At 43.3% G+C, this 26,511-nt stretch overlaps 1 protein-coding gene across 2 annotated transcripts in view; it reads right to left on the bottom strand.

The window, feature by feature from the left end:
• Window positions 1–3,827: 3,827 nt before the first annotated feature.
• Window positions 3,828–26,511, bottom strand: part of TINAGL1 (tubulointerstitial nephritis antigen like 1) — a 42,072-nt gene continuing 19,388 nt past the window's right edge. For both annotated transcript variants that reach the window (XM_087727854.1, XM_087727855.1), the window contains exons 5-12: window positions 25,929–26,043; window positions 22,402–22,525; window positions 20,280–20,430; window positions 19,080–19,269; window positions 17,268–17,313; window positions 14,543–14,666; window positions 9,534–9,579; window positions 3,828–7,488 (exon numbers count right to left, since the gene is read on the bottom strand). In XM_087727854.1, the coding sequence (XP_087583980.1) occupies window positions 7,345–7,488; window positions 9,534–9,579; window positions 14,543–14,666; window positions 17,268–17,313; window positions 19,080–19,269; window positions 20,280–20,430; window positions 22,402–22,525; window positions 25,929–26,043 (940 nt within the window). In that variant the 3' untranslated portion in view covers window positions 3,828–7,344. The remainder of the gene's footprint in view (window positions 7,489–9,533; window positions 9,580–14,542; window positions 14,667–17,267; window positions 17,314–19,079; window positions 19,270–20,279; window positions 20,431–22,401; window positions 22,526–25,928; window positions 26,044–26,511) is intronic.

Below are 26,511 nucleotides of genomic sequence, written 5' to 3'. Positions count from 1 at the left end.
GAATGGTTTCACTTTCCAAAGATCTATGACTGAGTTGGCCTGGTGCAAACGAAATTGCTCATAGATGGGAGTACAGGTAGGCCTCGACTTGCAACAGTTTATTTAGTGGCTGTTCAAAGTTAACAATGTCACTGAAAAATGTAACTTATGATCATTTTTCACATTTAGAACCATTGCGGCAGGGGTGAAATGCTACCGGTTCAGACCGGTTCGGCCAAACTGTTCAGGCAGTTCAGGCGAACTGTATTTCTGATGATCAGCTGTGATGCGAGATTTATATTAGCTAGAAAGTAGGATTTCCTAATCTAAATTGCGTGGCACAGCGGATCTCCCCCCTCGCTGTTCTACTTACCTTTGCAGGTGTGCTCGGTAGCAGGCGCCGTCCACCCACCTGGATGTCATCATGTCCATTTTTTCATGCTCTGCGCATGCGCATGCTCACATTTGCAAACCGGTAGCGAAGGAAAATAGATTTTACCCCTGCATTGTGGCATTCCCTATTGTCACACAATCAAAATTCAGAGGCGTGGCACCTGACCCATATTTATGACAGTTGCAGCGCCCTGGAGTTTTGTGACTTTTTGACAAAGTCAATGGGGAAGCCACATTCACTTAAGAAGCGTATTACTAATGTAACAACTACAGTGATTCACTTAACAACTGTGGCAAGAAAAGTTGTAAAATGGGGCAAATTTCATTTAACAAATGTCCCACTTAACAACAAAAATTCTGGGCTCAATTGTGGCCGTAAGCTGGGGACTACCTGCAAAAGAAACTAAATCTTCTGAAAGTTTCAGTGCTTCTTCATTTTGAGGAAATTTTATTTATTTACTTAAAACATCTATAAAGCATTATGTATAACATACATTATATATAAAGTTAACATATATTATGCATATGTATATTATGAGAATGTAATGTGGCATTACATATAATGTTATAGGGGTAGTGTCTGACTTGCAGCCGTTTGTTTAGTGGCCACTGAAAGTTGCAATGGCACATGAAACTGTGACCTACGACCAGTCCTCACGCAACTGTCACAGCATTCCCACAGTCACATGGTCAAAATTTGGGCACTTGGTCCTGGCAGGTGTGGCAGAGGCAGTGGTGGAATTCAGCTGCTTCGGGTTGGTTCAAGCAAACTGGTTTTTAAATTGCTGGCTGGCCCTGCCCCTTCCTGTCCCGCCTCTCCCAGGAGTCCCCACACGACCCATTTTGGCTCTCAGGAGGCTGCAGGGAGGCCTGCTAGGCCCAAAACAGGGTGTGGCACCTCCCACCCCCTCCGGCAGCCCATTTTTGATCCCAGGAGGCTGCACGGAGACCTACTAGGCCCCAAACGTGACACCAGAAGGTGGCAGCACAGCCCCCCACCCCCATGGCCCATTTTTGCTCCTTGGGGGGAGTGCAGGAGACCGAGTGCTGCCTGTCACACACCCCGGACATGCCCACCATGACCACGCCCACCCCGCCAGTCATTAGGGCAGAGAACCGGTTTTTAAATTATTTGAATCCCACCACTGGGCAGAAGCAGTTGGTAGCATCTCGTGACTGTCATTTGTCACCTTCTCAGCCAGTTTCTGACCCACGAAGTCAATAGGAAAAGCCAGATCCACTTAACAGGTGCAGTGCTCCTCTTAATAACCAGGGATCAGGGATGGCTCACTTAGCAACCATCTTGCTTAGCAACTGAAATTCTGCTCCCAATTGTGGTCCTAAGTGGAGGACTACATGTGTGTATGTGTGTGTGTGATTGCGATAGAGAGTGGTGGAACAGACAGACTGTGACTCCTTGCCTATTTGTGTTGGCTTTGTGTGCGCTGATTAAGTGGTCAGCATTCAAAACAACACTCAAGGACAAAATAGATCCTTCCTTGTAGCTTGAAAGAGCCAAACAAAGGGGAGAGGAGGAAGTGACCTCTGAGCACATCAGCACACACAAACACACATACACGCACATGCACACACCTGGATGTGTATTTGCACACACACAAACACACAGAGAGATACACACTGTCCCTACAGCCAGTGCTCTGGGTTGCCCTCTTTTTGGCGCTAAGGGCTGCACAGGAGGATTTCCAAGGTGACAGCATCCCAGCACAACAGGAAGCAAGACAAAGGCAGGAGACCTTATCTTGGCTGCCCAGCTTCCCAGGCTTGGCCTTTCCACCCATGAAAGCATTCCAACGGAGAGGAAGGGAGCCACGTTTGCAAGTCTCTCCCCCCCCCTCCTTCCTAAGTGAGACGTTGAGCAGGGGGTGCAGTGGCTAAAGAAGCTGCTTTTGAGCCTTCACTGGCAGTGATCCTTCCAATTTGGCTTTATTTTACGATGCTCAATGTACAATCCATCCTTTGGAAGTCCCCCTAAGATCACCGGGATCTGCTCTAATTCAGATGTAACCGTGGCATTTTCAACTATTTCATTTGTACTTTTTTTTTTTTTTTTTGGCAACCCAAACAATTTCAATCTGGATAAAAACCAGACCTATCTGGATTTTTTCCCCCCTTTGCAGCCAAAGAAAATGTACTCTTGCATTCGATTGCTGTTTGCTCTAAGGAGCTCTTACCTGATGGGAAAACTAGAAACTTGGTATCCTCATCCCAAATTTACCGGGCTGCTGCGGGACGAGCAAACGATGAACAAAATGCCAATTTCCCTACAGCAAAGCTCTGTTTAAGTCTCCCACTTACACTCCCTTCCTACTTTTTATTTACACCAGGTGGCAGCACTAAGTCAAAGCAGACAGAGCCCCAAGCAGGGAAACCAGCAAAGAATTGTACAAACTCACAAAAGTTTGAAAACCATCCTAAAAGGAGGCCAGGGCAAAGCATATCTCAATTACCAGGAAATTTCACCAGGAATCTGCCCACTCCGTAGGGGCTTTATCCACAGGTGGGTTGCTCCCAGTTCAACCCGGATCAGGTGAACTGGTAGTGGCGGTGGCGGGAGGCTCCGCTCACCAGCCTGGATGCTTCTGCACATGCAAGTGCGTGCACACAAGTAAATGGATAGTAAAAAAAAAAAATGGAAACCCACCACTGGCTTTATCTTTCATTGTATCCATGATCTATAACAAGCCAGGATTTCTCCCCCCGCCTCATCTATCATCTACCATATCTATCTGTCATCTTTCTCATTCCCATCTATCTGTCTGTCTATCTATCTATCTATCTATCTATCTATCTATCTATCTATCTATCTATCTATCTATCTATCTATCTATCATCTATCTATCCATCCATCCATCCATCCATCCATCCATCCATCCATCCATCCATCCATCCTATCATTATCTCATCTATTTAGTTTTCTCATCTTTCTTGCTATATATCATCTCTATATTTCTTTGTCTGTCTTTCTGGGTGTCTCTCTGTCTGTCTGTCTATCATCTATCTATCCTATCAGTCTCATCTATTTAGCTTTCTCATCTTTCTTGCTATATATCATCTCTATATTTCTATATTTCTTTGTCTGTCTGTCTGTCTGTCTGTCTGTCTGTCTGTCTGTTCTAGCTAGTTAGCTATCTACTTATATATCCTCTCTTTATTATCTCTCTCCCTTTTTCTCTTTTAATATTTCTATTTCTGCTACCTAATGCTCATCTATATCCATCACATTTTCAGGCTTTAATGCCTTTGTGAAAATTCAGAAGTTCTTCATGGAGAAAAGGAAAAAAAATCCTCTCTACAAATAATTTTCGCAGTTCATCAACTATTAATTCTACAAGGTTTAAAAAATTTAGCCTAATCATCACATTTAATTCAGGAAGGGACCTAGATAAAACTTAGCTGGGAATCTAGGACAAGGCTGATAAACTAATCACACACAATTCCTGCCAGCATCTTTGTTGCACTTTATTCACAAGAAACAAACAAAAGCAAAATAATAAATACTGAAATTGAGTTGCAGATGATTCGTGCTTCATAGCCGTATTTTTCTTTTCCAGGAATAAAGATTTTTTTACCTGATAAGAGAATATATATAGATACATATAATGACATTTAGCACCTGGAAAATTTGGAAGAGAATATTGTTTTGCTTATTCACTCAGGTATCAACTTTGATTATGGGACGGGAAGTTTCAGAAGTTAAGTGAGGTTAGTCCTAGGAAATTGTGAGACTTCTAAAACATCCCAGGGGTGCAGAGTGCAGACTGAGACTGGGAAGTTGAAAAGAAATCTGAAACAGGTTAATTATCAACTCCTCCATAATGTAGCCAAGGAAACTGCCCAGGTACATCCTACGGGTCACATCAGAGCTCAACTGAAAGGAGATTTTACCCTTTGGACACAAATCTGAATCTTATGTTCTAGCACACATACCCTAAGCCACTGATGGCGAACCTTTTCGGTACTGAATGCCAAAAAATGGAGTGCATGCGTGCATGTGCTCATCTGACCCGCAGCCCAGAAGAGGAGTGGCCAGGAGGCATGTGTGCACCCAAAAATGAACTTCCAGTTTCCGGCACATGCATGGTGCCTGGCAACTAGTCTTCTAGTTACTGGCATGCATGCATGCACAACAATCAGCTGGCGGATGCACATGCTCACACCAAGAAACAGAAGACCAGCTCTTCCAGTTTCCAGCACTGCCATATGCATGAAGGCCAGCTGACCGTCACATGCGTGCCAGAAACCCGGAAGAGGAATGGGCAAAGCTGCAGGTGCCAGTCGACCTGGTTCCACGTGCCACTTTGGGCACACGTGTCATAGGTTCACCATCCTAGCCCTAAGCAATGGATAGAATCGACAGACAGGCTTGCCTGGAGGTGGTTAGTCCTTGCCAAACCAAGTGGCTGCAAAACCTAATCTAAAATGGGATTACGGCTGCCTGTGGATGGTGGTTGCATGCCTACAGCCCTGTTTCCATTTACCTGAAGGAAATTTATCTTGGCTTGGCCCAGATTGCCAAATGAAGACCAATTAGACCAAATAATGATATACGTATATTTTTAAATAGCCATAAAAACACCCCCCACCCCCACCCAGAAAGCTTACTAGAACAGGACAGATTTGAGCCCAGCCTGAAAAGCTAGCTTTCTATCCTGGTTTGCACAGTGATGCTTCCTCAGATTTGTTACAAATCTAGCAGCTGCGTTTAGGGACCATGCTTCGTTGCACTGGTTTTCATTTGATTTTTCTCCTTTGGAAGCTTAGCGTACAGTTCAAGTCCAGCTTGTGGACTTTCCACCAATTGTTCCAATCCATAAAATGGGTGTTTTCAGTAACCAAGTTGAAAGCATCAAGGGAAGTTCCTCTTCTTTCAAATGCATGCAGCTAAGCAACCCATTAGACCAGCTTCTAATTGCAGCCTGAAGGCTAATGATTTGTCCCCGTCCCATTCCCTCCCACCCACCTCCCCACCAGGACAACTAGGCTGAGATTCCCCTAATCTCTGCTTTGATCAGGTATTAGGAGAGGAAGCTCCACTTTCTCCCTTCATCCTCACATAAAAGAGTTTTCCGGCTGCATGGAAGGACTGCTGGCACAGGCACTTCTTCCAAAGCTCCCCGCCTCACTCATGCATGAACACGCGCCTTTTAATGCGCTTTTTTCCGCTTCTTTCACACCAATGGCAGCCGCCCGGTGTTTACACTGGCTCTCGCAAAGCTTGCAGAATGGGACACAAAACCAACCTGCCTGGCTGGCTGAAGGCCTCCCCTTTTCAACAGCCTTAAGTTCTCAACAAAGGGGCGCTAAGCCAAGGGAGGCTTAGCCGTGAGAGACTCTCACGCCAGCACGGAAGGTGCAGAGACAGGCATCAAAAGCCAAAAGGGGAAAAAAGAAAAAGAAAGAAAAAGAGGAAAGGCAGCGGGGTAACCTGAGAGTGGCTTTGGGCAGGAGGTAAAAGTTTTCACTAGGGGTCAGAGCCATCGGAATGGTGCACCAAGTCATCGGACTCAGCAAAAGTTGGTGTCTGGCTATGCGGCAGGGAAATGGGGGAAAAAACCCCAAAATCCATGGGAACTGAAACCAGGCAGAGGAGATAGGAGGAGTAGAATTTCCTCCTATTTTTCCAGTTTAGATGGACCTATAACAGATGGCCTGGGGGTTGATTTCAGTTTGGGCTTGGAAAGTCAAGCGAAGGACTTTGGCAAAGCACTCAGCTGCTGGAGCTGGGAAGGAATTGCATTGTCTTTGGAGCAGCCATACCTCATGGTGGGCTGAACAAGGAAGCTCAAGAAACGCAGGAAGAAACTCCTTCCATTGTTGTGGACACACAAGGCAGCTTGACCTCATCCTGGGGCTCTCTGGAGATTTGTGCCTTGATGTCCATAGATGGCTATGTTGGAAATTATGGGGCTCAGAAATCCAACCTAGCTGAGAAGGACTGTTGGAGGAAGGCTGATGCTGTCTAAAGGGTATGCTTTGATTGCTGCCTTGATTGCTTTGATTGCTGCCTTGATTGCTTTGATTGCTGCCTTGAGTAGGGGTTAAATTAGGAGACCTCTAAGGTCTCTTCTCAGCCCTGTGATTCCACGTTCTAAGATAAGATGGGCAAGAAAGAACTTGTTTCATGTTGACAGAGAGTCAAGGCTAAGCCAGCCTCCCTCAATCTGGCCTCTCTCCCAATGGGTTGATTTCAACCTATATAGCCATTCTTGGAAATCTTAGGACATGTTTAAGACACATTAAACGAGGCAAGGTTTCTTTCATCTAGTTCATCTGCCATTTTGGAATTGGTGGCCATAGCTACAGACATGCCTGCTAAGACTAAAAATCCACTCATCCATAGATGTACTACCTGAGATGCTTGAAAATTTGGCCCAAGAGGATGACAACTCTTTATTTGACCATGGTTGCCTCTGGGGAAGGTCAACCAGAGACGTCATCATTTTCAAGAAGGTTCTGTAAGGTAGATCACAGAAAGGACTACAAAAAATATATGTTGGTTGGTCTCCCAGTCAGCAGGCTTCTTCAGATTATCTGCAACTTTCCATCCTTGGTAGGGAATCCTGGCAAGGTTTGCTTCTGATATCTCCAGGTTCCTTTGATTGTGGGTATGTGAGCTATACATAACAAAATGTCATACTGGATATCTTCTCTTGGTCCTTTTCAAGAAACTGTAGCATTTTGGTAGCCATTTCAGAAGTTCTCAGGTTTCTTTCCCCCACCATCTGAGGAAGGATCCTCCAAAGCCTTTTTTGTTCCCAAATCCACATGATAGTTCTAGGCTTCAGCCAGAACAGAGACAAAGGCTGCAGTCTTTGGAGGCCAAATGCACAGTAGTCATGTCCTGTGACTGTCCTAGATGCCAGGTGCTTTGAGGAGAAGAAAACATAGGGCCAACAGAAGGAAAGAAATTCTTCCTGTTATCACAATGCAAGGCTGAAGGGTCCAATCTGCTCATTTCTTGTGGTGCATATCTTCCATTCCAACCCGGCCCCAGACGCCCACCACAAAGGATTCGATCTCGCACTCATTGGTCCCCCTGGCTATGCGGAAGTAGCCATGTTCACCCCACGCCTTGCCCCAGGAGTTGGCTGCAATCTGAAGACAGAGATAGAATAGGCTGTGAAAGGGGTGTCCAACAGAAGAGCACTAACATTTGTCCAACACTGGAGTTTTACATGTGTATACTTTTAAAGATGCTTACAACAACCCTCAAGCATAGATCAATAGGGAACTATCTATCAATAGTGAGAGCCAGTTGGATAACTAATAATCTCTCTCCACACATCATCCTTAGTGAAGTCTGCAAACCAACATCTGCATTTCCTGTGTTGGATGAGGAGAGTACATCTTTCTCCTTCTGTCCTGGTCACTTTCTACAGGGGCACAATTGAGAACATTTTAACAAACTGCATCCCTGTTTGGTTTGGTGGTTGCTGTGCCTCAGAGAGAAAGTCCATTTAGAGAGTGGTAAGGACAGTGGAGAAGATTATAAGAAGCTCGTTTCCTGTTACTCAGGATACTGCTTATAAGCGCTATGTGCTTAGAGCTCAAAGCATTGTTAGAGACCCCACATACCCACTTCATGGTCTGTTTCTGTTGCTCTCCTCTGGGAGGAGGTTTCAAAGTATTTCACAATATTTGTTTCTCTTGCCATGCACATGGATACATCTGGACTAGACTGTGTTGTTTCTCTGTGTCATATAAGATATGTGGGTATATACATATTGATTGATTGAGTCATGTTTATGTGATGTATATTGGAGGTGGTGACCCTTTGAGAGCTGCCTGCAAGGAAATTTCATTTTAATGTATGCCGATTAGTGTACATTCAAAGTGACGATAAAGTTATTTTAAGTCTAGTGGTTAAGGAAGCCAGATAGAAAGCAGAGGTCTGTGAATTCTAGGCCCACCTTAGCTATGGAGTTCAGTTGGGTGTCTTTGGGCCAGTCCCCCCTCTCTTAGCTCACCTCACCTCACAGGGTTGTTGTGTTGAAAATCAGAAGAGAAAGATGTGTTGGATAGGATTGCCGTCTTGAGTTATTTGTAAAAATAGTAAAGTCAGGATATAAATAAAATTAATAAATAAATTAGTGTAGCCCTGTGTCTATGAACATGAATCTGGGCCACTCCAGGAGACAGGGAAGGACAGGGGAGCCTGACATGCTATGGTCCATGGGATCACACAGAGTTAGACATGCCCTATTGACTGAACAGAAACAAGAATTAGGTCGAAGGCGCTGGATGACACCTCAACTGGGGGGGGGGTGTCTTGAGTAAAGGAGGAGAAAGGAAGAAATAAATAATAGCATCAATGTGATCACATCATCATGCCATTACCTTGATTTGTAGACCCTGGGACCAATGGTGACATTTCATGATGATGTCACTACACATCTGAATTGTTTGACAATACTGTACTTTGTTACAGGAATTGTTTTGTGGGAGCTTCCTTATAGAGATTTATATCCTATGTGATATATTATAGATAGTCTTTGATTTACAACTGCAATGGAGCGGCCCATCATGTTTGCAAGCTGTGATTGGGTCTGGTGACTGACCCAATTTTATGACCTTTTTTGCAGGGGTCATTAAGTAAACACTGTGGTCATTAAGCAAACCATGGGCTTGCTATGGGCTGGTTTTTGGCACAACTGTGGTAAAATGTGGTCACATGACCACGGGATACTACAAGCAGCTGTAAATGCAGGAGGGTTGCTGAGCATCCAAAATGTGTTCATGTGGTTGTCTGTGGGGGGCAGGCCCAGATGTTGGAAGTTCAGAACTGGGTCATAAATAGCCAAAAGGAGGCCCATAGTATCCTTGAACAGTCACTAAGTTGAGAATAAGGATATGTTCTGGTCACTAAAGGAATCCAGGTAGGACAATAGGCTAGAATTTTTCAGAAGTGTAGTAATTTCCAGGTGTATGACCCTCAACTCCAGAATTCTTTGCATTTTCTGTGCTGGCTGAGGATTCTGGGAGTTGAAGTCCACGTGGCTTAAAGTTACCAAGATTGAGAAATACTGATCTAGAGGGAAACCTCTGGCTGACCTGGTTAAGTGAACTGTGTTGAATCATGATATTGTGAACTTATTGACAGAAGGAATACATTTACTACCGTCCTTGGTGGTGGCACTCACCCAATATTTCCATTTTGACCCATCCGGCTTCTGTTCTTCTCCCCATCTGTGATTTTTAAAAAAGAGTTTGTTAATCATCTAACACAGCTGTAGAGTTTCAAGATGAAGAAGACCAGAGGTGGGTTCCGACCGGTGTGGTACAGTTCAGCCGAATAGGTAGTAACTGTACTGGTTCTATCCTCGGCAGCGCCCTCTTGATTTTCTGTTCTGCACATGCACATAACAATCCTCACTGAAAAAATGTATTCCCCCCTCTATTTTTAAATGTTGTGTGCATGTGCAGGCTGTTTTAAGTGCAAACGCACATGTGCACGGAGCACACTTTTTCGGACACCGAACCGGCAGTAATGGCAGCAGGAACCCACCCCTGGAAAAGACAACCATGGGAAAAGAAGAAGTAGGGAATCTATTCTTCTCAAGATGGATATTAGGATATTGTACATGAAAATATGGAAAATAAACTAGAATGAACACGGAATAGAAAAATTAAAAAGAAATGCAGACTCAATGGACAAGACTGACAATGTGCCATCACCACAGCTTCAAATTTTACCAGCTACATGGGTTTCTTCATGACAATCTGTCCCAGAGGTGGTATTCAGCAGGTTCTGATCAGTTCTGTAGAACCGGTAGTGGAAATTTTGAGTACTTCGGGGAAATGACACCGGCAAATACAACCTCTGGCTGCCCCCCCCCCCCGGCAATATATTCTCTGCCTCCTGAATCCCAGTTGATCAGGAGGAAATGGGGATTTTACAGTAACCTTCCCCTTCCATGCCCACCAAGCCACAGAACCGGTAGTAAAAAAAAATTGAATCCCATCACTGATCTGTCCCTAATTTTGTCCTTCAGATCTTCCAGCACGGTACCCATCACCCCTATAATAAAGTCCATACAACTTGCTGCCAATTATCAATTTTCTCCTCTTTCTTTCTACCTTTCCCAGAATGACTGACTTCTCCAGAGAGCTGGAACTTTTCCCATCATGTGTTCAAAGAAGGAAAATTTGAGCCTGGACACTTGAGCCTCAAGTGAGAATTCTGGAATAATTTATGATCATAAGCCGACCATTTTACTGTGTCCCCTTAAAATGTAGTCATTTTCAGCAATTCGGCTATATATAAATTCTACTAATAAACACTCAGGTAAAGGTAAAAGTTCCCCTTGTACATATGTGCTAGTTGTTCCCGACTCTAGGGGGCAGTGCTCATCTCCGTTTCAAAGCCAAAGAGTCAGCACTGTCCAAACACATTTCTATGGTCATGTGGCCAGCAAGACTAAATGCCGAAGGCTCACGGAATGCTGTTACCTTCCCACCAAGGTTGTTCCTACTTTTCTACTTGCATTTTTACATGCTTTCGAACTGCTAGGTTGGCAGAAGCTGGGACAAGTAATGGGAGCTCACTCCATTACATGGCACTAGGGATTCGAACCGCTGAACTGCCGACCTTTCTGATTGACAAGCTCAGCGTCTTAGCCACTGTTAAAACACAGGTAGTCTTTAGCTTAAGATGGATGGTTAAGAATAGGAGAAATAAATACATAAATAAAATGATTGGTCACTTAGCAACCATTCAAAGTTCTGACAGATCTACTTGGGGGGTACTCTGATTTGAAGTTGCAATAGTCATTCCCCCCCCCCCCAGTGATGTGATCGCATTTTGGGTGCTTAGTAACTAGACTGCATTGATGGCTCTTTTGCTGAAAACCAACATTTACTTCCAGTTTTCAGCCAAACTGTGCCCAAAGCAAACTTTCACTTAATGAGTGAAATGATGAATAATTCTAATGAGTAATTTACTTAACAACAATGTGATTAAAAACACAGTGATTCACTTCATGACCATCTCAAAAAGATTATAAAATCGGGTGAGTCACATGACTCGCCTTCTTTAGAACTGCCACGAGGTACAATTATGACGGGCAGGCTCCATTATGGTTGTAACTTAAGCACTACCTGGACACCTTAAATAAATATGATTCGCACAGGTAGTCTCCTTCTCCACAATTCACCCTGACTTCTGGCTGTACAAGTGGTCTGTCGCAAACCAGAGTTGGTCAGGAACCTTTGGGGAAAATGCACAATGCAGACACACACAACTTATTTCTTCTCTTCGGAAACAAAGAGAAGACAAAGCGAAGACTTGGCGCTCGATCGAGGGATTTCCCATTTCATTTCTGGCTGATAACCTCATAGAAGAGCCTGATTTTCCTTTAGCAATCAGCACAAGACAATAAGGTTAAATGGAAAACACAGCACGGACTTTCTGGCCGAGGGCCACAGCTCTCCCTGTGCTTCAATTTTTCCTTCATTCCAACAAAAAGGAGAGGTACATAGCAGCACTTTGATATTCTTGCTGAAATGAGTAACTGGAGCAATCCTGCAGCTCAGAAATCAGGATAAAATGAAGCACACAGGCTGCCTGAAACTAAGGTTTCCTCAGAGTACTGCATTTCATGCATGACTGGGGAATTCTAGAAGCTGAAGTCCACCGTCTTCAAGTGACCAGGTTTGGGAAACACTGCCCTAAACTCATCCAAGTAGCATGGTGGTACAAGGGACTCAAGTTTTCCAGATTAGAACATAGAATCATTGGGGCGGGGGGATCTCTTGTTTATCGCTTTGCAGCTTTCCTGATTTGCCACAATCCAGTTCAAATTCTCCCTCAAGTCTTGCCCAAATGGTTCAGAAGCTGAGATGCAAAGATTGCCTTTAAAAGGCAACTGTGGTGTGTGTGTGTGTGTGTGTGTGTGTGTAGAAGGCATCACTGGAGGAATCCAGCTGCCAAGACCGTAGTACTCTTGGCACAGATCCAAAAGGTTTAATCATCTGCATTTCACAGCACAAAAGATTCGAAAAATTTTCCACGACGCAGATAAAAACAAGCCAACTCTTTCATCCATGCCCAGCACCAAAAACAGAGCTAATACCAGCTTTGGGACCATCCTGCCTGCTTCATTTTCATGACCAAGTTTGATCTAGTTCTAGACAGAGAAATTTTCATTTGTGTGGGTTTTTCCCCCTTATTGGCTTCTTATATTATTGTATAGTCAAAAATTAGTTGTTTTCTAGCCTAGCAAATTGTAACCTTAATTCTGGATGGCATTACTGCAAATGTTATCTCACTGCTGCATCTCCCTTCTATTCTTGGCTTCAAAGCTAGGCACATTCTTGAAAGCATAGAAGAAATTCTTACACAGGAATATCAGGCCCCATAGATAAAGGAACCAAACTAGGGAGTTTACCTGACTTATAAATCCTTAAAGCATTCTTCCGAAAAACAATTTGGCAAAGGGGGGCTTTCACTCCCTACCCAAGACTATAGGAGTCCTCCATAGATAAGGTAGACAGAGACAGGAGCGTGAACAAAAGAATGCATTAAAGATCACGTTGGTACGAACCTTTGTCACTTTGTTTCTATCTGCCTTAAATGTATATAATACTCTGAGTCCCTCTTGCAGGGTGTGGCTATTCCTTACATGCTTTTGTTTGTATGTTTTGGATATAGTTTGTCACCCAGCTTTTGCTATGGCCATAAATAAAAGCTGATATTTTTTGCAAGCCTCGTCTTGAGTCTCCACTCTCTTTGGCATTTCAGTGGCTCTGGGAAACTGCTGGGACATTACAATGACTTGATCCACTTCAATCTTCAGTTGACGTTTTTCCTAAGTGGAAGGATCCCAAACTTCCTAACCTTTTCTTAACTGAAAATATTCCAGTTGCTCTTTTCCAGCCTATTATTGACACTTTAGTCCTTTTTCAACCAGAATGGTACAGAATATCCTAATGCAGACATCCAGCAGATTTGTAAAACATAGGGGTGTCCTCAGAGGACGAGTATAAAAGTAAAAATTGTGGTAGTGATGGTGTGGTTGAAAATCTGTCTGTTTTTTACAGCAATAACACTTAGATTTATATACTGCTTCATGGTGCTTTGCAGCTCTTTCTATGTGATTTACAGAGTTAGCCTATTGCCCCAAAAATCTGGGTCCTCATTTTACCGACTTCAGAAAGATGGAAAGCTGAGTTAACCTTCAGCTGGTCAGAATCAAATTCCTGGCAATCAGCAGAGTCCGCCAGCAATATTGCATTCTAACCACTGCACCCTCACGACTCTTTATAGGTGACACTGTGTATGAGACAGAGTATGTGTGTTTGTGTGTATGCATTCTTGTTAACACTATCACTTTGTAAATTTTCTACCTGCATTTGGAGTTTGTTACCTTTTGTTACCTTTTGTTTTCTCATTGAAAATGGGGTAGTATAAAGTTATAGATCACTTAGGAGTGACACCTGGAAATTTAACAAATACTAAATAATAAAGGGTTATAGTGTATTAAAAATACTGATAAGAGTGCAAACAGAGTTCTGGCTGGTTCTGAAAATCTGGATTGGGGTAGACAGAGAGCAGAATTTTACTGCTTCAGAACAGGAAAATAATGAATTTCTAACACATTTCCGGGGCCAATAAATAATGGATAGGATGATAAATTTGAGCAAAATTCTGGACGCCACCAGATGTAAATAAAGCTACAGCCCTCCAGAGAAGGCCCATAATTTCATATATGCAGGTAGTACTCAACTTACAATGGTAATAGAGCCTGACCATGTGACTGACATGATTTTGTGACTTTTTTGTCGTTTTCATTAAGCAAACACCATGGTTGTTAATGCTATGAGCCTAAAATTTTTACAGTAAACTTTATTCTCAGTTTTCACATGAATATATCATCATGCTTAAATCTTTTTTCAATTCCATCCCATTGTCACTGTGAGGCATTTTCGCTGAAAACTGGAAATAAATGCTGGTTTTCAGTTAAAAAAAAAAAGTCATAAATCAAGTCAAAAACTAACTGTAGCTTTGAGTTTTCCTGGCACTGTTATCTACTGCTTGGAACCGCAGTGCCAAAGCAAACACAACTTTGACATTTCTCATTAGAAAAAGTATTCACTCGCAAAGGGACACCTTGGATTTGGGTTTCTCGTTGATTTCCCTGATCTGACTCACCCAGTAATTTTGACAGAATGGGTTCCATGTTGTCGGTATTGTTCTGGCTTCCCAGCTGCTACAGGAGTATGCTGATAAATCCCACTTTGATACACAAAGAAGTCTTCATGCACTTCCATGATGGCTGCAGAGGAATGGAAAAGGAGGTAAATTATGGATTTAGGCTAGAAAAGGATCTGACACAAACATGCTATTCTTCATAACTCAAATGCCAATATTTCTGGGCTTACCCACACTACAAAAGTTAGGGAACTGGGCAGAAGTCTAGAGCTTATCGAATTCTCCAACCAGTTTCTATACTTCTTGCATCAAAGAGGACCAGGCATAGGGCCATGACATATGGAAGACTTTGTTGCTTGCATAGAAGGTGGAAGCAGGAAGGACCTTGTTATGGTCAAGCAATTTGGCCTGTTGGTGGCAGTTGTCTCTTGCTTTCCCCATCCAGCTAGTCAAGCTTAATGATACTTGACCAGACATAACATTTTACACCCTTTGCTCATGCAGTTGTAGAAAGCTGAAGAGCAGAGTTTAGTCCTCTCAAGATGAACCACAAACAAGCTTCTAAAGATCAGTCATAACTGCACTTTAGGGTGTCTTCTACTCCAATTTCCAAGATGTTTGGTTTTCCCCAGTTCAACTCATAAGAACCCAACCTTAGAAAGTTAAGGACGTCCACTTAATGAGGTGGGACAGAGGGCATGAGTAGGAGGGTCACAGGAATATTATGGACTGTTCTAACCAAAAAGCATTAAAATTGCATGCAAGGAACAGCTTCGGGCATCCAGCAGGTTTGAAAGTTTGTTTCCTCAGCTTGCTTCTGAGTTTGGCATTAATGCCAGTGATATTTAACCCTGAGAGGTTTTGGAAGGAGGTCTGGACTGTTTCCTGATTCATGATTGGCCCAGATGACTAAGGCTGCAAATTACTGTCCAGAGAGAGTGTTGCTCATTTTCCTTTTCCTGGTGACCTCTTGGGCAAATCCACACAGCTTTTTAATAACATTATGGAAAAGTTTTCTTATTATTTTCTTCCTGGAGTTTTTGTTCTTTCGGCTTCCTTGGTATTTCCTTCATAGACAGCCCTGGTATTTTCCATTTCCCACTGAAACCAGTTAAATCAGTGCAGAAGGCACTGAATCATTTAATAGTCATAAAGGCTATGTTCACACAAGTTGCTAAACTGGATCAAGCTGACCAAGATGAAAGCTATTCACACTTGAATGAAACTGTTAGATTAACCTTGTCTGGTTAAATGTGGAGAGGGCAGCACCACCAGTTCCTGCCAGTTTTTGTAATAATTGTGCTGTGAAAACTATAGAGGGAACTTTGCTATGTTTCTGACCCTCCTCATGGCTTCCAGAAAAGTCATGATTGACTTTTCAGCCAAAATACTTTATTCCTTTGTATTGGAAAGAAAATTTACATTCCCGCAACCAGCTAGGTAAAGGTAAAGGTTCTCCTCATACATATATGCTAGTCATTCCCAACTCTAGGAGGCGGTGCTCATCTCCATTTCAAAGCCAAAGAGCCAGCGCTGCCAAAGACGTCTCCGTGGTCATGTGGCCGGCATGACTAAATGCAAAAGGCACACAGAACGCTGTTACCTTCCCACCAAAGGTGGTTCCTATTTTTCTACTTGCATTTTTTACATGCTTTCAAACTCCTAGGTGGGCAGAAGCTGGGACAAGTAACAGGAGCTCACTCCATTATGCGGTGCTAGGGATTCGAACTGCCGACCATTCTGATTGACAAGCTCAGTGACTTAGCCACTGAAAGGTTTGTCGTTGAATGAATTGTGAGAAGCAGCCTTGCATTTTAACTTGCTGTATGAACCAGATCCTCGTATTAAGTCATTGCATGATTCATTTTCTTTGGTCACTGCATTTTCTATGAACACAGCTATTGTTCACAGTCCAACAACACTGCCTTTGTTCAGGTTAAGGTTCAGGCTTCAGCATGTTGTGGGAATCCAATGATAGTCAATTATCTGTGGCTAAGAATGGCTCCTTTTTTAAAAAAAACAACACAGAGATCTGCTTTGACTCCTTCATTTATTTTATACGATGTTGTCTTTTTGGTTTTCTGTTATAGAACAATTCAAGGATATTTCCTTTTGCCTTCTGGAGAACAGAAAAGTGAATTGTTGCTTCCTAAACAGCTTAAGATTTGAGGGACCATTGCGTAAATAGCTAGTTGCAAACTTCTCCATTATAAGTGAGCATAACTTCGCCAAACTATAAGCAGGCTGTTACAAAGCAAATTAGAATGTCTGTATGGGAATAAATAGGTTAAATACAAAAAAAATATTGCTGGAATTTGCTTTCTTAGATTCTTTCCATGCATAATTCTCACGGAGTTCTCTTTAGCAAGATTTATTGAGATGAAGTCAATAGGTTGCAAGAATTCCAGCCACTGGACTATTTCCAATTTAAAGGCATTACCTCCCTGTGAACATTAGGGCAGAGACCTTCTGGCCTTCTTTCTGGCAACTTTCCTATGATCTCGTGAGAGAGATGGTCTGCTCACTGACATTGGAGGAGCTTGCAATGGATTATTTACATAACGATCTCTTGATTCTTAGTAGTCTTGAAATAAATCATTTTTTAAAAAAAATACAGACATTGGATACTAATAAAGGGGTAACTCAGTCACCGCTTTCCAATACAAATCATTTCTCTTTTGTGTGACTTTCCACCCTAATGTGTATTTCAGAGAGCCCACCTCACCTTGCACAGGTCCATTTTCCATTAACTCCTTCATGATCTCCTTCTCCTATAAGCAAATGACAGGTGCTAGATCAACAGGGAATCAAAAGCAATTATTCATTCCTCGTGGCTTCTCTCTAGATGAGGAGCTTATGTTCTGATCAACCTAATGGCCAAGTTGATCCTAGTAACATATTTTTCTGTGTTGGTGCTCCCCAGTGTCCATCATCACCAACCCCTATGGTTAGAGTCAGATGATTGATGTGTGCTATAATACTGGCATTTAGAGAGTGCCTGGAGAATAGAATAGAATAGGATGGGATGGGATAGAATAGAATAGAATAGAGTAGAGTAGAATAGAACTGAACAGAAGAGAACAGAATTCTTTATTGGCCAAGTGTGATTGGGCACACAAGGAATTTGTCTTTGGTGCAGATGCTCTCAGTGTATACAATGAAAAATAAAATACATTAATCAAGAATAAAAAGATACAACACTTAGTGATAGTCAAGGTTACCAACAAGCTGTCAAATTGTTCTAGTAAACAAATAAAACAATATAAATTGAAAGATACAAGCAACATGGTTATAGTTATAAGTGGGAAGAGATAGATACTAGAAAGGAAGAGAATAATAATAATAATAATACAGTCTTAATAAATTATTTGATTGTGTTGGGAATTAATTGTTAAGCAGAGTGATGGCATTTGGGGGGGAAAAACTCTCCTTGTGTCTAGTTGTTCTGGTGTGCAGTGCACTATAGAGTTGTTTTGAGGGAAGAAGTTGAAACCATTTTTGTCCATGATGTGAGGGGTGTGTAGATATTTTTACAGCCCTCTTTAACTCATGCAGTATATAGGTCAAACTGTATACAGGTCAAACTGAAAATCAATATATAATCATGCTGATATTACTGAATAACAGAGACTACCAAGGACTCCCTTAACTTTCTTCACTTTTCTCCCAAGAATTTCAACACAAGTTTTCAGAGATGCTTTGCTGGGCTTAAAGTAGCCCATTGTCCTACCAAAATAGAGCCTGGTGCATCCAGTCTTGACATGCTGTACCAAAATGAGTGACCATATTCTCCCAGTCTTAGTGGAGTTAAGCCACTGACTACAGATAATCCTTAGCATATGACCATAAGAATGGTCGTGGTGCAGTGGTTAGAATGCAGTACTGAAGACTACTTCTGCTGAGTACCACTGCCAGCAGTTCGCAGTTCGACCCTGACATGGCTCAAGGTTGACTCAGCCTTCCATCCTTCCAAGGTCAATAAAATGAGGACCCAGATTGTTGGGGGCAACATGCTGACTCTGTAAACCACTTAGAGAGGGCGGTAAAAGCACTGTGAAGCTGTATATACGTCTAAGTGCTACTGCTAAGTGCCATAGGTCACCCATGTGACCTATCAATTTTGCTATTTTTTTGAAGCAGTCATTAAGCAAACACCATGGTTGTAAAGCAACTATTGTGGTTGTTAAGTGAGTATTGTGTTTGTTAAGTGAATCAACTACTCACTATGGGGCAGTTTTGCTAAACACCAGAAAGAAATGCTGTTGTTTTGGCAAACATTTTAATTAGAGATGCTGTTTTATTGTCCTATTAATTTTTTCCCTTCCCCAACAGCAAATTGTTGCTGTAAAGCAGTTCCCTTTTTTATTCTACCCTTTTTATTGTAAAGATTGGTCAAAGACTATAATAAAGAAATTTGATTTGTTGACCACTGCTCTACTTAAACGGAATAGCAATGTCTGGTCTTATTTCCATATAACCCTGACCCCTCCTCACAAATTTTACCAGCATGCTAAGAAGAAAAAAAGGAAGAACTTACATTTGAGGAGAGACGATATGCAGGTGTGGATTGGTAGATCTCATTGAAATCTGTTTGTGAGTTGGGGCAACGTGCTGTAGCTTGCCTCTTCCCCCTGCCAGTGGATCGGGTGTGCATCATGCAAGGTGGACTGGCGAATGAGCTCTCATTTTCCTGGCTGGTAAAGGGGTAGCATTCATCGGTCACCACCCTAGAAGACCCAAGAGAGAAAAGAGAATGGCTTGGAAGTTCTCTTGGAACTCAGGACTCACGCCCAGGCTCACTTCCAAAGATCAAACTGTTCACGAATTAGCTTAGCAGTGCTTGAAGATCGTGGTGATAAATAGCAACCTAGAGAAATGTGACCCAGACCGTTGACTAACACAAAGCCACTGAACCATAGAATCATATGCTGTCCACCCTCTACCCTATGTTCTCTAAACATCTTTCTCCTGAACTTCTGCAGGAAACCAAGGATTGTCATGCAGAATACAGAACAACAGAACTGGAATGAACATTGTAGGTCTTCTACTCCAACCCTCTGCCCAAGGTGTAAAAAGACACTGAGTGCCTAAACCAGAACATGCCTGCATGTGGGCGCGCCAGAACACCCGAACCTGAAAAACAGCTGGCCAGCACACGCCTGCCTGTTTTTTGGCCATTTTCAGGTGACCTTTTGGGTTGGTTTTGGACAGTTTTTCAAGCCAAAAATGGCCTAAAAACAGCTGAAAATGGCTCTGAAAATGACCCCAAAACAGCTTGAAAAAGGTCTAAAATTGGCCAGAAAACAGCCTGGAAAACAGTCCAGAAAGCCGCCTGTTTGGGCGGCATTTTTCAGGCCTTTTTCCAGTGCTCTGGTGCCTGCAAAGACCAGCTGGTGACAGTGCACATGCCCACAGAGAGGGCTCTGAGTGCCACTTCTGGCACCGTGCCATAGGTTCGCCATCATGGCCTTACACCTGGATAAATGACTGCCCAATCTTTTTGGAAGACCTCCAGTGATGGAGCATCCAAAACTCTGGGGAGTTAAGCTTTCCATGGATTAATTGTTGTCATTGTCAGGAAAGTTCTCCCTAGTTCCAGTCATAGCCTAGTCGAATATCATAGTAGGTTGTACTCTTGGAAATGAATGTCCCTTTCAGTATTCCCATGTTGCTGGCCTCACGGGAAAATCCAAATTGTCCCAAGCTCATTTGCAGAAAAGGCCCATTGACCACTCACCCCCTCCTGCGCAGGAACCACCAGGCCCCGTCCACACGGCCTCCATTGCAACCTTGTTGGTGGCGAGTGTTGCAAGACAGCAGGTTCTGGGGGGACAAGGCGGGTGTCATGTGTCCCATGGAGTGGATCGAGATCCGGTCAGAGGCCACCGCTGGAGAGAAAAAAGAAACTTGTGGTTAGAAACCTGTTGCATTTCTTGCATCCACCTCTCCAGCTGCTGATCCAGAATCGAAGGACAGGAAAAGGGGAACTGAGGGCCAGTGAGGAGAGGGACAAAAATATTGAAATGCAAGCCCACAAGCATGAGAAAAAGGAATCCGATCATGCTTGAGAAGGCTAATGTAAAATATATTCATATGTATCTCTTGACCCTGCAGGTGCTTAAGAGATTTTCAGAAGCCAATCAAGGATAAGTAGGTGTTGTGGCCTGCCAGCTGAGCTGGCAGCAGATTCGGGCAATGAGGAGTTTGGGGAGGAACATGGGCCAATCCTGGAGTCTGGGGAAGTTCTGATGAGGACTCTGTGTCCGAGGCAGAGAGAGGGCTGTCTGACAGTTATCAGCAGCCTTCAAAGCCAGACATCAGTAGGGCAGAAGAACAGCTGGAGCCTGTTCCCAGTGTGCGGATGTGCAGAGTTGCCAGACAACTAAAGAATAGGGGTCAACTAGAGAGTAAGAACCACAGGTGGACGTTGAATGGCCCCTCCCAGAGAAAATAAAGAAGAGGGAAAGGGGAGTGGAGGTTGCAGGAGACAATTAGTTCGTTTAATTGTGACTCTCAGAGGCTCCTTGCCACGTTTTGAAGTTATCGGTCTGGCAGCTCTCCAAGCCAGATAAGGTCTGTGACTGTATATTCACCTGCTGGATGTGAATGAGAGGAATTCACAGTAACTTAATAAAAAGGTTGGGGGGGGGGGGTTGTCAGGAGAAGTGGTTTGGGGATGCCTAGGTCAGAACAGTAGGAAGAAGAGTTTCTCCTGGAATCGAGTGAACAAGTCCAAAGAAACTGAGGGTCCAGTCATCTCATCCTTGTGCAGATGATATGGAGTTAAATGAATTGAGTATAGTTACTCAGGGACTTACAATCTTAATTGGAACCAGAATTTCCACTCTGCAGCAAGGCGAGTTGCTAAGCCAGGCAAATCCAATTTCATGACCATTTTTGCCACATTGTGACATGAATTGCTGCAATTGTTAAGTGAAGCACAGACTCATTATGTGAATCTGGATTCCCTCAATGACTTTGCTTGTCGGGAGCCAGCTCTGAAAGTCACCAATGGAGACTCCGGAAAGCTGCAATCATTCTAAATACATGCCACTTGCCTACCATCCCAATTTTGAACATGTGACCTTGGGGTTACTGCAAGGGTCAAAGATTCCAGGACCAGTTGTAAATCTCATTTTTCAGTGTCATTGGAACTTCAAATGGTCACTAAGTAAGTCAAGGACTATCTCATAAGTCTGTGTCTTTTAATGGGCTTAAGTACGAAGACAGAACTGGCAGCCTTTTAAAGGCCAAGGCCAGCAACTCATGCCTTAAAGAGCTACATGCCACCAAGCGGGCAGGGGCAGTGGTGAGTTTCTACCAGTTCAGATCGGTTCAGCCGAACCGGTAGTGGTTTGGCAGCCTGGGTTGCTGGAAGTGGAAGTGACCCAGGCAGGCCTGCCACGCCCCATACCGGTTCTCCAGAAGGTGCCATAGGCGCCACCATCTTGTTTTTTGCTTCTGCACATGCACAGAACATTTTTATTGTATTGTGCATGCATGTGCAGTGCACATCAAGCACATGTGCAGCACGCCTACAAGCAAACCAGCAGTAGTGCCTGCTGTAACCCACCCCTGGGTGGGGGCCATATCACCTATGAAGTTGGAATAAGTTTGGAGGATTATTTTTTTAAAGAAATACTTTGGGAGTACCCAAAGGACATAAGAAGCAGGCAACATTTTGCACATCACAGGGGAGGACAACTTACCCTACTTACCCCAGACAGTCATTTGTCCAAATGGTATAAGGACTGCTGTCTTGGGTAAGGGTGGACTAGAAGACCTCTAAGGTTCCGTCTAGTTCTAGGGTTCTATGATTCTATGCTCTGGCTGTCACATTTGCATCCAAGGATTGCTACCTGCTGTGGAAAAGGCCCATGATCCCCCACAGTTGCCTTGATCAAGAGGCTCATGGATCATCCCGGACCACTTATCAGCAGCATTGAAATGGGGAGGGAGCACTTCATTGGTGGCCATGTTGATCTGCAGAAAACAGAGGAAAGCAGAAAGAGAATGAATCATTCAACTGTCAGGCCTGCAGCCATCTTTTCTTTTGGATCTTTAGCCTGCCACACTTTCTATTATTCTACTATGCATTTTCTATTATGGGAAAATGGGAGGGGGGATTGTACGGAGTTACATACTATGTAGCCATAACAATTTTTTTTTTACAAAGCCAAGATCATCCTTTGTCTCTGCACCTCTGCACCTGACTGGAATTGGATGGGTGGAACTGCCAGCATGGCAGTGGAAGATTGCACCTTGTGATGGACTTGTGAGTGTGGGGGCAAGATCTTGAACTTTCAACTGGGTGGGGAAACCCATGAAGCTTTTAGATTCAAGTTTTCCCAGATGTGCCAACATCGCTCTCTTAATAAATTGGAACTTTGAGCAGTACTTTGCCTTGGACTCTGATTTACCTTTGGATGCTCTTTGGAACCCTGACGACAACAATTTTCCCAGGAGGCCAATAAAAAGAGTGATTGGGGGAGAAGGTCTATGAACATTCTGAGATCCCAACCAGATCCCCCAGAGCAGGAACTGCTATTGCATAAATGTAATGTAAAAATGGTTGTTCTCCTATATGGCAACTTGGAATGGAGACACTCAACCTTTGTCATGTTGGAAGAAATGTCCATCTGGGTTCAGTTCCACTGGACACTGGAAACATGGAGGCTGCTTGGAAAGATGGTTTTAATTATGGACAGGATCACATGGTTTGAGGTCCTGGGGAAAGGGGGATCACATGCCTCAAAGATATTGAAGAAGAAAAAAAAGGACTGGCTTGCTGAGAGTCCCTGGGTTTTATGCCCTCTGTTGGGCCACCCTGGGGCCTTCTGCTCCACAGTGCAAGAAATGCACTCTGATTGGCTTTCAGACTCCCATGGGGCCATGCAGGGGCAACTCTGTAGGCTATGCTTTGAGTCCAAGTTTGGTTGAGCCTTGCTGGGCGGTGATGAAATGAAAGAGCTTTGGGATTCCCATTATGGCTCTGCCTGTAGATCTTTGTTATGTAGAATAGACAGGCCTTAATGGCCCATTGACAAAGCTGGGGGGATGAGTTTCTTCCTCCCTTTTGGGAGGAAATATTCTGCCCTTTAATATTTCCTAAGATATTTCATTTTCTAGGAGAGAGGTGGGTGCTAACTTCCTACAGTCAATAACAGTAAGAAGAGGAGTGGTACAAGGAGGGTGAAAAGTTTAAGATGAGCAGCCACAACAGTATGATTGGAGCTCCACTTTTTGAAATATGTTGTGAAAGACACATTAAAAAAAAGAGGTTGAACTTACATTGCAGTGTCAAATCTACCATTTTTCTATTTTGAACCCGACCCCGCAGAGTATCTACTCCAATGTTTATCAACATGCCAACTTTAAGCTGTGTGGACTTCAACTCCCAGAATTCCCCAACCGGCATGGCAGTTTAGGAATTCTTGGAGTTGAAGTCCACACAGCTTAAAGTTGCCAAGGCTGAGAAATACCGATCTATTCGACCAACAGTATCGTTTTCTCTTTGTCCATTTCTCAAAGCAACAACAATTTTCAGAATAGATTTAGGATTTAGCAGGAACATGAGCAAGTTTTGCAATTCTTTTACTGGTGAAAATGCAGGCTGCAAGAGGACAAGGGGTGGAGCCTACAAACATTTCCATGCCCCTAGGCAGCAGCAGGGGTGGTTGCAGATCCCCAAGGCTGTATCTTACAAAACATCTCAATTTTCAAAGCATTTTTCTCTTTCATGGGACAGATTCCAAAACATGATATTTTTGTTCCAGACCTTCTTGCCACTCCTGTTATTGATTCAAGAGATTACAACCAGCATTCCAAGTTATGTAGAGATGCCAAAGCTGAAGGGTGTGTTTCTGTGTGTATATCCGTGTGTGGCGCAACAGGCCGGCCATTCTACTGTATCAAATGCCAGAAGTCAACATAACGGAAAAACACACGTCCTAGTCCTTGGGTATCACTGCTACAAATGTTGTGTTAAATATTTACTATATTCTGCTTAGATTTGACTTTTCCTCCAAGGATTTTGAAACACCGAAGACCTCTCTTGGTACAACTGAACCTGGATTTACTGGATGGACCCAGTTCCTTCAATTCCTACAAAAACCACTGCCATAAAGCATTTGGCCCTCAAGTGTTGTATGAATCAAACCAATGTCTGTCTCCTCTCCTTCATGTTTTATTCGGGTAATTTCAAGGCAGGTCCTAATATTTCCACACAATCCACTTACCAAGATGATTTCACTAACCCAGTTTCTGGACTAACGTACTACACCGAATCTTTACATAACCAAAAGCAAAGCAAAGCCATACTGCACTCATAGCCCTTATAGACCATATGAACCAATCTAAAAGACACAACATGGTAGACTAAGTTTGCAGCTTGGTTCTCATAACACAGAGGATCTAATTATGAATTACTGTCAAGCGCATTTGCAACAAAGGTGGTATTCAGCCAGTATTGACAGGTTCTGGAGAATTGGTAGCAGAAATTTTGAGTAATTCAGCGAACCAGCAAATAGGCTGGCCCTGCCCCCTCTACCTCCCAGCTGATCTTCTTTTGTTGCCTGAACAGGAGAACGGAGCTGGAAAGCAAGTTAGTGAGGTGGGGAGAATGGGGATTTTGAAGTATCCTTCCCCTACTATGCCCACAAAGTCACACCGACAGAACCGGTAGTAAAAAAATTTGAATCCTACCACTGGTTTGCAGCGTTACTACTATTAGGAAACAATCCAGGAGCAAAACACAGCACAGAGAGACTTAGACATTTAACAGTGGTTTATATACAACATATACAGAAATATATGTGATAGCAAATACCCGAAAAGTAATCAGTCTTCTTCTTAACTCTGCAGTGAGAACTTAGCAATGGATACTGGCACAAGGAGGGAGAGAATACGCCCTCTCCTGACTGCCTTATATAAACACTTCTTAAAGTGGTAAAGACTTTTGTGGACCTTTTCATAGTCATCAACTGGCTATCCCAATGCTGATTCATCTTCGTTGCATCAGCCTTATATTTCATCAGCTTTACAGATGCATCAGCTTTACAACTGATTTAGCTTTTCAATCTCAATACCTTTACAATTATGGTAATCCATTTTCTAGATTTGTGCAATGCCCTAAACCACAAACTAACCAAACAAACACCCATCTACTCTCCCTTCCAAAAACCTTAAGTAAAGTTTAAAAGAACCAATGGGTTGTGTGAATGAAACTACTAGCCCTTCAAAGAAGGTGTTGTGTAAACACACCATCCCAGGCTACGTGAGGATTATAGCTGTAGGAATGACACTAGAGGATGAAAACTGTACCCCAGGTGAAGTTCCTGCCAGAAAAGCAAAATAAATCTAACAAATACATGAGAAAACCACTTACATGAAGTTCATTCATATTCATGACAGATGTGGGAGGCTTGATGGTGCCAAGGCGATACCTAATGCCTTCCTCCAATGTCATCCCCCAGAACTGGCTGTAGTTAGAAGCTCTCCAGCTAAAGAAAGACAGGAGACAATCTGCTAAAAAAATGCTTGGTTCTGCCAAGGGAGAATACTTAGAATGGGCCATAGTAATATTTTTAGGTTGCAACATCTAGATTCATTGTAGGATGAATTTAGTTTCCTCTTTCCTGGTTGCTAATTAGCTCAGAATGAAAAGTCCAACTCTTCATGGAGCCTGAACTAATGAATGGGTTAAGCAGCTAAGGCAGGATCCCCAAACTCTGGACCATAGCCCACTAGTGGGCGGTGAGGTATTTGCAACTGGGATGCAGAAACGTCGGGAGAACACACGAACATGCACGTCCCTGCTTGCATGAGTGGCAGGCACTGTTGTGGCCCAGCAGAGCTGGCAGCAGATTTGGACAGTGAGGAGGTTGCGGAGAAACATGGGCCAGTCCTGGAGTCTGGGGAAGGCTCTGATGAGGGCTCTGTGTCAGAGGCAGAGAGGGGGCCAGGGCCAT

This window comes from Thamnophis sirtalis, unplaced genomic scaffold (assembly GCF_051295495.1).
Source record: "Thamnophis sirtalis isolate CommonGarterSnake01/CBP01778 unplaced genomic scaffold, rThaSir2_p1.2 scaffold_13, whole genome shotgun sequence".
Taxonomy (NCBI): Eukaryota; Metazoa; Chordata; class Lepidosauria; order Squamata; family Natricidae; genus Thamnophis; species Thamnophis sirtalis.
This window is presented reverse-complemented; position numbering and strand designations above follow the sequence as displayed.